At 28.4% G+C, this 12601-nt stretch overlaps 2 protein-coding genes across 4 annotated transcripts; both read left to right on the forward strand.

Moving 5' to 3' along the window:
* Positions 1 to 2759: 2759 nt before the first annotated feature.
* On the forward strand, positions 2760 to 7655 carry LOC101209501 (MADS-box protein SOC1). Of its 2 annotated transcripts, XM_004133847.3 has the most exons (7): positions 2761 to 3393; positions 5073 to 5175; positions 5642 to 5694; positions 5845 to 5944; positions 6402 to 6443; positions 6616 to 6657; positions 7424 to 7655. In XM_004133847.3, the coding sequence occupies exons 1-7, from the start codon at positions 3212 to 3214 to the stop codon at positions 7562 to 7564; spliced, it is 663 nt and encodes a 220-aa protein (XP_004133895.1). In that variant the 5' UTR covers positions 2761 to 3211; the 3' UTR covers positions 7565 to 7655. The 2 variants fall into 2 exon arrangements, with proteins under 2 accessions (XP_031737728.1, XP_004133895.1); XM_031881868.1 differs by lacking the exon at positions 6616 to 6657 and having other exon boundaries at positions 2760 to 3393.
* A 1279-nt stretch (positions 7656 to 8934) lies between these two features.
* Positions 8935 to 11384, forward strand: LOC101209745 (histone deacetylase complex subunit SAP18). 2 transcript variants are annotated; one of them, XM_031881855.1, is made up of 6 exons: positions 8935 to 9092; positions 9379 to 9411; positions 9761 to 9871; positions 10054 to 10149; positions 10839 to 10931; positions 11011 to 11384. In XM_031881855.1, exons 1-6 carry the CDS (start codon positions 8991 to 8993, stop codon positions 11041 to 11043), a joined length of 468 nt encoding a protein of 155 aa, XP_031737715.1. In that variant the 5' UTR covers positions 8935 to 8990; the 3' UTR covers positions 11044 to 11384. The 2 variants fall into 2 exon arrangements, with proteins under 2 accessions (XP_031737715.1, XP_004133896.1); XM_004133848.3 differs by having other exon boundaries at positions 10860 to 10931.
* Positions 11385 to 12601: the final 1217 nt, after the last annotated feature.

Raw genomic sequence — 12601 nt, forward strand, 5'->3', positions numbered from 1 at the left:
CATATCTTCACTTCTTATTCTACATTTTTTGTCCTTTTAAATTAAATATATCCTTTTTTTTTCCTTTTTCTCCTCTTTCTAGTGCGAAGTTAAGAGTATAATAATTGAATTTAGTTTTTTAACGGATAATTTGTAGAGGAATATAATATTTGATAAAAAAAAATTACTCTTCATAGAAAAATCAAGTGTAATGAGTTTTGTATTTTATTGGTTTTGTTTTGTGAAGTGTAATGAATTTTCTAGTCTTGAAAAATAAATAGTTGCAAGTATAATAATTATATTCAAAATAATAAGATGTATAGTAACATTTTAAAATTTTTGATAAAATATATACCGTTCATAGAAAAATCATGTGTAATAAGTTTTACGTTTTGTTCTATGGAGTATAAATAGTTTGTCGGTTTTTTCTAATTTATAAAAAACTTCATTTTAATATGATAATTTTTAGAACAATTTTCTACGAGAAATCCAAACTTGAATAAAGTTGTCTCTCATTCTTAGATTTTAAAATGTTATATAACTAATTATTATGTTGTGAGTTTTATTTTAATTTAATCGTGTTTCAATGTGGTCTTTCAAAATCTACACGGTTAGCCTCGTTTTCTTTGTATCAAATACTGACGTTTGTATTTACAACGATAGTGCTTATTAATCAATTTAAATTACTTATTAAGTAAAATTTTAAAAATTAAGATCATAATTAATAATTATTATTTTAATTTAAAATTTATCAATCCAATTTGAACCTAAATACTAAAAAATATTGAAAATTCATGTCAGTTTTTCTATTTTTGATTACTTTTCTTAAATACAATCATTTAAACCAAATCATTTTTTTTTAAATTAAAACTTTGTGATCGTCATGTTATTTTTTTATTATTTTAAAAATATATCAAACATGGGGACTATTAAAAAGTGAAGAATCGATAAACTACAAGCCCAAAGTTGATAACCAAAATTTTAACACAAGCCTAACGTTTTTTCTTTTCTTTTTTTGTTATAGGATGTAAATACTTTTCATTCTTTTTCTATTTATGTAAATTCATATAATACTTAAGAATTACCGAAAATGTCAAGCTTTCAATTGTGCATGTTATTAGCTTCTTGAAAAGTCTAAAACGATTAAAATCAACTGAGCTACTAGACGTCAAATTTGGATTTGAGTTTGATATAACATCGAATTTTCAAATTTACAATATTAATTAAAAATTACTCGTAAATTAATTTTGAAAATTTGTTGATTAAACCTACGTAAACCTCAAAGATCATGAAGTAAAATTATAAAATCTTGAAGACAAAGTAAATTTATAATTTAAAGTTACAAATACAAGAATATTATTCTAAAAGTTGAGTAAACAAAACGACGAGTCATTGTCCCGAATCATACATAGCACATGCACACTAAACACAATATCAAGAGAATAGTCAAATTAAACTCAATCTACCCATATATATACATATGATATAATTTTTTCTTTTCTTTTTGATATTAACAATCGTAAGTTTAATATGTTATCCATGATTATGTATTGAAAAGACATCATCAAAGGAATAATACCTCAATTTGGGATTAATTTCTAGTAGATTAAGAAACAAATTTACTTCAGTTCCCAAAATAGTAAAATAAATTAAAATATTTATAAAACAAAATTTTGTTATAATTTGTAGTTATTTTAACTTATTTTGTTGTTTTAAAAATGATTTATATATATATATATATATAATTATTAAGTATGAAGTGATATATTTGTGCTGCAATTTGCAATGTACGATTCCCAAAAAAAGAAAGAGGTTTTGTTTAAGAAAATCTCTAAATATAAAGAATTGGTAGAAAGAAAGCACACACCCAGTCGCCCATTGAGGAAGGTGAGATGACGCGCTAAGAATCTATTTCACACTCCTTGGCGCCTGTTTATCACGTGGTAAAGCAGGCGAGCGAATAGGGTTCTCTGACGTTAACAGCGACGCCAACCTCTTTTTTCCTCTTTCCATTTTCATTGGCTCTCCATCGTACTATCTGTACGGACCATCCTCACCACTTCGTTCATTTATTTCTTTTTCTTTATTATTATTATTAGATAAATTCTAACAAAAATAGCAAAATCGACTAAATACATTTATAGCAAAATTTAAGATTTTATTAATAGAGAACTCAAACATTTCCTATAACAATTAAATATTTTAAATTATTTTTTTTAATTTTAAAAGAAAAGTTGTCAAAAACAACAAATTTCAAAATTTAAGATTCTACCGATAACAAACATTTAGTGATATGCTTCTATTAGTGGCATAAAAGGATATCACTTAGATAGAATGTAAAAATTTTGCTATAGTTTGTAAATATTTTAAATTAATTTATCATTTTAAAAATAAAAATTATCAAAAGTAATAAATTTGATAAAATATTTATAAGTTGTAATAAAATTTAAAATTTTATCAATAACAAACATTTGATAGTGAGTGATATCTTTTTATAAGTGACATAGAAGAATATCACTTGCTGTCGTAAATATAATTCAGAATTTTGATATAGTTATTTACTTTACTATTTTTGTTTTAAAATGTCACTTATTATTATTATTATTATTTGTTTATTTCTCGCTTGCTTGACTTGACTTTTCCTTTTTCCCAAATAAAGAATATAAATGAGGTATTTTCACATTTCTCATTTTATTGAAAAATGAGAGTGAAATGTGATTGGCTTAAAAGAAGAAATAATTAATGAAAATAATAATACAAAACGTGGGTGTGGTCTGTTGTTTCCTCCCATCCATTTTTGGTGGTGGGAATCAAAACACATCTCTTCTTTTATTTATTTACCTTTTTCTTCCTCTGGGTTTTCAGATTCTTCCCCAAATTTGTTTCCTTTTTTGCTCTCTCAAACACTTTTCCCTTCTTAGGGTTTGTAAGGATACAAAAAAAAAAAAAAAAAAAAACATTTTAAAATAACAAAACGAAACAAATTTCCAAATTTGCCATTTTTGTTGTTGCTGTTTTCTTCTTCTTTGAAATCAATCCCTTCCCATTTCAGGAGTTGAGTTTAGCAGTTTCTTTCATTAAGTTTATCATACATTTTGTTTCCATTTTTGGCCTTCCCTTCCATTTTTGTTCCATTCTCTTCCTTCATTGAAACCCTTTTGTTGCATTCAAAAACCTGTTCTTGTTCTTGTTGTTCTTCCCTGGAGGGGTTTTTCTTAAAAGGAAAAGGAAAATGGTGAGAGGAAAAACTCAGATGAGAAGAATAGAAAATGCGACAAGTCGGCAAGTGACATTCTCGAAGCGTCGGAATGGGCTTCTTAAGAAAGCCTTTGAGCTCTCAGTTCTCTGTGATGCTGAACTTGCTCTCATTATTTTCTCTTCCAGAGGCAAACTTTATGAATTTTCAAGCTCAAGGTATGTCTCTCTCTCTCTCTCTCTCTCTATATATATATATATATATATATATCTGTGTGTGTATATTTTTTCTAAGATAACCACTTTCATCTCATTTTACTCATACGACCAAATTATGATGTGGGTTTTTTTTTTTTTTTTGTTGAGTATAATCGATTAAGAGTATGGAGATCAGTACAAACGTTTACTGTGTAGGCACTTTTATGAAGAAAGCCACAAGGAATTTGGTTCCATATTTAAGGGTTAAACTACACTTATTAAGTATCCATATTTGAGTATTTTCTTTTCACAAATTTTGTTTTAGTTTTCAGATTTTCTTTTGTTAATTAGGAAGAAGAATCAGTTTAAATAAGCTACAAATTTCTGCTACCTTGTAATGAACTGTCACTAAACTGATCATCATCATTAGAATTTTGGAATTAGTTCAAAATCCAATAAATTAACGTTATGATATGATGATGTTTATTTTTTAACATTAGGGTTTTCTTTTATTTGGGTAATAATGTCTAGAAGAATACATATAAAATTATACACAAAAGCAAGCAATATATCCAAAATCCAATGATAATGTTTGGTCTGGTTTTGGTAAGTGCTTTAAAGGACAGTGGTTCAGAAAATTGAAATTTGGTCCAAATTTTTTTAGCCAAATTGGTACAATATTATGCCAATGTACTGAAGATCAAAAAGTCTTCAATTTTCTACACTCTTTCTGTTTAATAACCTATCAATTGATACAGTTTCTTTTGTGACAAAGAGAGAGAGAAAAGAAACAAAAATAGAGATAAGTTTCTGCATAGTTAACTGGAATCCACTTTAAATATCAACTATAATCTTAAGATTATAATACTCTCAATCATGTACTAATTACTTGATTAGTTTAATAAAGTTTGTTCCTATCCTTATTATTAAAAATTAACTCAAAATTTCACATTGATTAGATAGGAAGATTTGAAACATAATCACTGTTTCTATTGGTACAAAGCATTTGGAGTAAAATGGAAAGTAAAGTAATAGAATAATTTGCAAATAATACGAACCATGTGGAGGAGTGGGGTTTATTTTTTTTGTTTTTTGTTTTTTGGTGAACCAATATCTTTTGTGATTTGTACAATTTATTGTTAGTTATTCATATGATCTAATACTAATTTAGTTAACATTCTCTTTTATGATTAATATATTAGGTTTAAAAAATCTAATTAAACACATATAATTAATTATTATGTCAGTTGGTGTCAAGTCACCTTTCAGCTCTCACACACTAATTGGAAATTTGCTGATAATATTTGATTAAAAGTTTTGTTTTTATTTTATAATTTGTGCTAGTTTATGTCATGGGTTTATCCTTATTTTGATTAATCATTACTATTATAATCTATATGTTACTAAAATCAATATATTAATGTGTGTCATACTCATTTTTTCCCTTAAAAAACTATCCATTATAAACTTAGAATTGTGTATTGATTAAAGGTATCAATTTAAAATTTGAATTTTTGTCCAATCTATATCCCTTCCAAATTTGTTTCAAAAACATCGAGTAAAATTCATAATTTGTGTTATTTGAACTCTTAAATTAAATTCAAGTAAATTGCTGATGGATTTAATAAATTTACCAAGACAGAATTAAGAAGAAAAATGTTGATAATTTCTTGATCTTGAATTAAAGTGTGTTACTTCAGTATGCAGGCCACGGTGGGGAGATATCTAAGGCATACAAGATCAGATCAATCCCATCATCTTGATCAACCTTTACCTCATCAACACGATTTACAAGCTGTTCAGGTTTGTTCGGTGTTAGAACGAAATATCGATACCTCAATTTTATAAAAATGCTTACAAAGATATCCATAGATCTCATAGAAAAAAAAACTGCGGATTGTTTTAGTTACAAACTGCATAAAGATATATATAAGTTTAGTGATAATTATGATTAAGACTATGATGGATATCGATTGGTTAAAGTATCATTTTGATCTTTATATATCTTTACGTTTCGAATGATTTTCAGACTAAGTTTTATATGTTTTTAAAGTTTATGAATACCGAAATCTAGTTTTAAGATTTATTCGAAAGGAACCAAATAAAATGAAACAAATTTATTTATGAAAAATGATATTTTAACCTAATTTGTATCACATTCATACGTACTATTATTATTATTTGTTTTTCTTTCAATAACTAATTGGTTTGGTCTTGTATACATATATGTACACGCCTTTGTCTATGCTTTGATTGTGAGTAAATGAAGAATGAAGCTGCAAGTTTGTTGAAGGAGATAGAGTCAGTTGAAGTTTCAAAGAGGTAGAATTATAAGATATATATATCCCTAATTGTTTTGGTTTTTAATTAAACACTTAAAAAGTACTTATTTTTAAACCGTTGTGTTGAAAGTTTAGAATATTTGTTTGTTCTGATATGATGTGAAATTTTGGATTTTGTTGTATAAAGCAGGAAATTGCTGGGTGAAAGTCTAGGAACAAGCTCATATGAAGAACTCCAACAATTAGAACAACAACTAGAAAGAAGCTTATCCCATATTAGAGCTAGAAAGGTAATGAAAAAGACTCATCAACTACAACTCTTTTACACACACACATATATGATAATCACACATTCATAGTTCAACTTTGCCATTGTCATATAATTTTGGATATTATACTGATTTTAACTTTAAATTCTAATGTATCTCTAAACTGTAGTTTTGAAATGTTTATGGAAGTTGAGGAGTAATAACGTCACTTTAATATGAATTTCATCCTTTCCAAATATCTCATTTTATCAAAATAATATTTCATAAAATCTTTGGCTCATGAGTTATATTCTGTGAACTTAGGATACTGCATTAGCCCATGTTGTTTAATGTCAACTATATTATAAAAAAATATATTTATTCAAGATTGATGATGTTAATATTATATTAAAAATCCAACAAGTTTTGTTTTGATATTTTGAATCGAGGAAGAAGAAGATGACATGAACTGATGTGTTTTCATGTTTCTGATTTTCAGCATGAGGTTTACAGGGAACAGATAGAACAACTAAAAGAAAAGGTTAGAAATTTCTTTTCAAAATAAATAAAAGCTTCAAAAACTTTATATTTAATTTCCTATGTGATTTTATGAATATTTTCTAGCCATGAATGCTCTTTTTTCTTGCCCCTATAATTTCTTTTTCTTCTGTTCTTCATTTGGAAAAAAAAAACAAAAAAAAAAAACTAAACAGGAGAAGCATTTGACAGCTGAAAATGCAAAGCTAGCTAAGAAGGTGAGGATAATCGATATACGATCGCTTTTCGACTATTTTCAAATATAGCAATGTGAATCAAAATATTTATAAAAGATAGTAAAATATCATTTAGTTTATGTATAATAGACCACAATAATAATCCATGTTAGTTAATTTATACTTATGGACCGATTATGAAATTTAATGTATTTATAAATCTTTTCATATAAAATAAATTTTCCTCACATTTCCTTAATCACGGTTTTCTCAAGAACCAAAAAAAAAAAAAAATCTAATTAATAGGTTAAATTACAAGGTTAGTCGATGAAGTTTACTACGGTATCTATTTGATTATTTTGTAATTGTTTTACACTTCTCTAAAATCAATAGCTTATAGGGTATAGAAAAGTATGATATTAAGAGTAAAACTCAGCTAAAATAGAATATTACTCTCTAACCTTACATGTTGTCGAACTATATTACAAATTTTCAATACATATGCAGCTTTACACTCGTTGTATCCTTAAATTTATTCCTTGTTATCAATTATTTTTACCGTTTTTAAAGAACCAAGTCCTTCACTTAAATACTAAAATGATTGCCATTACATTAAATTTACTCACCCCATAAGCTTAATTTTTGTTTGGGTGAATGGGTGATTTTAGGGTTTAGAAGTGTTTTTGTTTTCTTTTTTTTATATAAACATGTGTTGGATGTATAATTAGGAGTTTAGGGTTTGATTAGACATGGAAGTTGGATCAGTTTGTGTAACAAAACGTTGTTATAAATTTGTGATATTTTGCAGTACGACGTTGAAGAGGAGCGTCAACAATCTCCAACTCAAATACAGTTAGCAGAAGTTTCACCTAACTATGGAGAAAGTAGTTCCATTTCAGACGTTGAAACGGATTTGTTCATTGGACCTCCCAAGTCCAGATCCAAGTGACTTTATTTTCATCTTCGTTTTATAGTAATCAACGACTTAATTAACCTTCTTTTTCTTTTAAATTAATTAATTATATTAAATTGTATCATAATAATTATCTTAATTATATAAATTTCCAAACTGATTTTTCTATTTTTTTTTCTTTTTATTTGGCAGTTTCAATTAATAAATAATGACGTTAATAAGACGAAGATCACACACTCAAAATGTATATTAACAAATTTTATTATAACCTAGAAGTTAAAATAAAATGAGATTGAAGAAATATTGTATAATAAAAAAAATGTATAGTTAATAAAATATGGAAGATTTGTATAATATTTTTGCTTGCTATTTTATATGCATTTTATTCATTTTTTCTTCTTTTCTCACTTGCCTTCTTTTACTAGCTTTTTCTCGTTAGATTAAAATATTAGTGTGTTACAAATCTCGAAAATAGTTTGATGTTATTGATACATAATAAAATGTGACTAAAGTTGCATTGCCTATATGTCACGTAATGCCAAACACATAAACTTATAACGAGCTTTATTTTGTAATATGATAAAATTTCGTTGGAAAGATTGAAGATCAATATAAGTTTTATCCACTAAACTCTACGTACATGTTTTCTTTCTTTCTTAAATCGAGTCCTTCAAACATTTTGACTAAAAATATGTCTTTAATAGTTAATTTGTGTTAATGTTGAGTAATACTATAGACTCATTTATGGAGTTTATATTCCTCAATATGACTTTATTTGGGAAGGGGTGCTTTCTCATAGCTTGTTCGGTCGTGTTATTATATATATATATATAAGGAAACTAGGGATAGGATATTCAAACCGCATGATTTATCGTGAGTTTGAAGATGTTATCGTCAAATTTCATGGTTCTCTTCGGCTTTTACTTCAAAAGTTTTTTTTTAATTAATCTCTATGACACGTTATTTCACACCATGTTGCAAATATTAGTCTAACATGAATAGAACATAAGAGTGTAACAGATAGATTTTACTACATTTGAAAACGTTGTTATACATCTTATTATTATTTCTAAAATGACTAAAAAATAACTCGAAAAGATTACATCAAATGACAAAAGCATTTAGAAAACACAAAGCTTATGATATATATTTTTGCATATTGTAAATATGGAAAAAAATAGTGATATCAAATCACGATAAAAAACTATCAAACGATAATCATAAAGTTATCGACTTTTAAATTTGGTACATTGCAATTTAAAAAATATAGTGACATGATTATCGTTATAATTTTCTTTTATATTTTTACCAAAGCCCCAAAGAACTCTTATATTTGATGTGGGCTCATTAGAGCAGCGGTCCAACACTTGAAAGGCCCAAACATTCGGCCTTCTTACTATAAACTGCCGAAGCTTCCAGAATGAACGGCAGAAGTTGAAACTTGAAGAATACTTTGAGAGAAATGGCGGGAGAAGCCGAAGCACCAAGGAGGGCTTATGGCGGTCCTCCAAGAGCAACTCATGCTCCTCCTCGTCCTCGTTTGGAGCCCGTTGATCGGGAAAAGGTTTCTCTCCTTCTCTTCTCTATTTTTAGGGTTTCTGTCCCTTCCGGGGTTGTCTCTGATTTTCAATATTAGTGTTCATTAGCTTGCTATTGAATCCACATTCAGATCAATCATTTTCTTATTTCTTTGTTCTAGAATGTCGTTGGAATCTCTTTATTTTGGTGCTTGTTACTTGAATCTCCGATTATTGCATTTTCGCTGCCTCGTTGTGTTCGGAGCTGGCTGTGTAAATATAGATAGCAACTTTCATTCTCTATGTTGAGTAATTTTGTTTCTATTGCTGCAGACTTGTCCTTTGCTGCTTCGTGTTTTCACGAAGGTACGTTGTTCATTTATGCTGGCTTTTGTTTTTGTAGATTTTGTTTTGTATCTATGCAAAGTACCCAAAAACAAGTGTGTTTCATCGGCTTGGGAACCGTAGTTTAATCCAACCGTTGTATTAGGGATGAAATGAAGTGCGTTGGGTGTTGAATTTGTGTTAAATGTTCGAATTTGTGCCATTGTTTTGATAGATGAGGTTTAGGAATCTGATTAGAGGATAATTTAAGCAAATTTCCGTGGTTTCGGGTTGCTACATTTAGGTTATGAGGAGTCTGGTTCTAATTAATGTTACACTTGGATAAGGAAGGGTGATATTGCTGTTTTTTTCTTCTTCATATTTTTGGTAGACTGGGAGTCATCATTTCAATGAAGACTTTGCTGTGAGGGGCAAGGAGCCGAGGGACGAGGTTCAAATTTATACCTGGAAAGATGCTACGCTTCGCGAACTAACTGATCTGGTTGTATTTCTCTTTCCTTTTCAACCTCTTCTCCCTCTACGCTTTGCATGACATAAGTGCGACCGATCGGTATCTTTTTGAATGTATATCCACGATGCATTCGTGGAAACTATTTTCCATTTTGTTGCTCCTTGATCTCATGTGTCTACTTTTCTTTCCACTTTGGGTGAGGGAGTTTACAGGTCAAAGAGGTAGCTCCAGAAGCCAGGAGAAGAAATGCTAAACTTTCCTTTGCTTTGGTTTATCCCGATAGACATGGTCGGTTTGTATTGAGAGAGGTATCTATTTTCTCCTCTTCTCCCACGTATGTCATGCATATACACATATAATGCAATGTTTTTAGTATGAACTAGGAAAACATTCTTGACACTTTGCTTGTTACTTAGTTAAGTTTGTCAAATTGAACACCCAAGTTGAACAAGTGGTAAAATAAAGTAAAGCTGAACTGAAATCTTTTGTTCTGAACCATACTGTCATCATGTTCTGCTGTAACTGGCAGTTTCTTTAGCCACAAAGATTTTTCTGTGCAAAGAGCTTAAGTATGTGATATACTCAAATTCATGATAAATTTCCTAGAAATTAATTGACCTCACCTGTAATTTATGTTTAGAAATATATGAAGAAAGTGAATTCGAGTCCTATAGTAGATATGACTAGTTACCATTTCGAAGGTTGATGGTTTGATCTTCATTCATCTAATTACTGTGTTGCAGATCCGACATCAAACACATGGATTACTATTCTCATTCTTAATTAATTTTGCGATAGAATCTTATTTTTATCTTCTCTTAGGAAGCCTAAATTAATATTTGGTCCAAATCATTGAGGGGCATGTGAGGATCTCATCCCATGTGGTGGGATAAACGAAGAAATCTCATCATCTTACCAGATGATTTGAGGATAGAAATATATGCTTATGTAATGTATTGAACTAAAATAAAAAAAAAAACTAGCTTAAGTCATACAGATTTTGTTTCCTTTTGTGAAGGTAGGGAAGACATTCTCGTTTGGAAATAGACGATTAGACGATAGCTTGGCTTTGGGAGAACTTGGTTTTCAGGTAAAACAAGCATGGCTTTCTTTTTTGCCTTGTCAATTCTGTATTCCTTATCAAACTTGGGGCAATATTTTCCACGCAGATTGGAGATTACTTGGATGTGGCAATCATATAGGGTATGTGGTGCGTTTATATACTAATAATGCCTATGGTGAAGAACAAAACGAATGAGGATATTAGCTTCTTCAATCTTGTAATGTATATTCCATTTAAGAATTGGTTGACAATCCTTTACCTTGTATGTCTTCTTCCCCTGTGCCATAGGAGGTAGATCGTGATTAGTCATTGTCACGTTTATTTGAGTTACCTTCTTGATGTATTGCATTGGTGGATGAAATGAACCAGGCCTTATGATAGCGTTTCGTTAGGACGATAATGGTGGAACTATTTTAGGCCTACGATTACATTAACATGAGTTTCTCTTTATAAAAATTAAAGCGTTTGTTGCATGTGTTACTTTTAGTGTTTCTTTTACTATTATAAATACATATTCTAGCACAGTGTTTTAACAGAAGAAAAAAAAGGAAGTAAGACAAATAAAAATGAGTCCATATACTTTCATAGGTGGTGTAATTTTAACGAATTTGAGTATAGTTTTAGTTTTAATTGACTAAAGTCATCGTGATTCTTTATTTTAACTTGTTATGGGTAGTCAGTCTTAATTAGCTTATATAGGTCTCTTCTTATCATGTTGATATTGTTGCATATAAAAATTGACGAATGTGAATATTTAAGGCTATGAGGAAGTTTTTAGATAATTAGTATTGTATTTTGTTCCAAACTTTGAAGTATGATGGACCTATTAGATTAGATTAGAAATTATTGAAAGTTAATGTTGAACACATTTTTAGAATTGATAACTTATTGTTTTTAATAATCAAAATTTATTAGATACTAAAATGGTAAGTTTGTAAACAATATTTATTTTATCGATTTTGATTCAAATTTTATTCTTCTCAATTTCTTTTTTTTTAAAAAATATATTCTTTTTTCTATAACCAATAAAGCTACTAATTATCATCTTACACTCTGCAATTAGTTTAATAAATATATAAAAATGATTTAATCATCATGGACTCATCACTATATATAGAATTAATAACCTTTTCTTATATTTGTTCTTTTTAAATTGAGAATAAATTGTGATATACTACAAGTATGCAAGTTCAAATTAAACACACAAATTCAACATAAATTATGACAAAGTGTTGTAATTGCCTTCTTTTGTGATTCTAAAATGTTTTTATATTGAGCTTTGTTCCATGAAATGATGCCATTAAAGGGCTTTATGAGTGCATGCCACTCAAAGACAATGATACCTTGAAAAGCCTTCCAAGTTTGTAATCACTTCAAACTTTTTAGTATGGACGAGATACATATTGACTTATTTTATTAAAGGTAAAATTGAAACATTAATTTTTGTTAAGGTAAAATTGAAACATCAATTTTTGTTAATATTTATTTTATTAATATTTATTTTAAAGATAAAGAGTTGGGTTAATATTTATTAATAAAGATAAACAGCTCGTTTTTGTTGTTACTACATATTTTTTCGAATAAATACAAAAAGTTTGGCTTTGGTTGTTTTTGTGGTATTGACCTAAAATAACAGCTTGTGAGTTTTGTAGGCCATGTGGTATATTTATTTACGACAGAAGTAGGTGAAAACATAA

Source organism: Cucumis sativus, chromosome 3, assembly GCF_000004075.3.
Source record: "Cucumis sativus cultivar 9930 chromosome 3, Cucumber_9930_V3, whole genome shotgun sequence".
NCBI classification, from domain to species: domain Eukaryota; kingdom Viridiplantae; phylum Streptophyta; class Magnoliopsida; order Cucurbitales; family Cucurbitaceae; genus Cucumis; species Cucumis sativus.

Excerpts from the sequence above, each read along its gene's own strand:
- LOC101209745 (XM_031881855.1), top strand. The coding sequence starts at position 8,991 with ATGGCGGGAGAAGCCGAAGCACCAAGGAGGGCTTATGGCGGTCCTCCA. Across the intron at positions 9,093-9,378 it reads AGCCCGTTGATCGGGAAAAG|ACTTGTCCTTTGCTGCTTCG; the intron begins GTTTCTCTCCTT and ends CTATTGCTGCAG. Across the intron at positions 9,872-10,053 it reads TTCGCGAACTAACTGATCTG|GTCAAAGAGGTAGCTCCAGA; the intron begins GTTGTATTTCTC and ends GGGAGTTTACAG.
- LOC101209501 (XM_004133847.3), top strand. The coding sequence starts at position 3,212 with ATGGTGAGAGGAAAAACTCAGATGAGAAGAATAGAAAATGCGACAAGT. Across the intron at positions 5,695-5,844 it reads TCAGTTGAAGTTTCAAAGAG|GAAATTGCTGGGTGAAAGTC; the intron begins GTAGAATTATAA and ends TGTATAAAGCAG. Across the intron at positions 6,444-6,615 it reads TAGAACAACTAAAAGAAAAG|GAGAAGCATTTGACAGCTGA; the intron begins GTTAGAAATTTC and ends AAAACTAAACAG.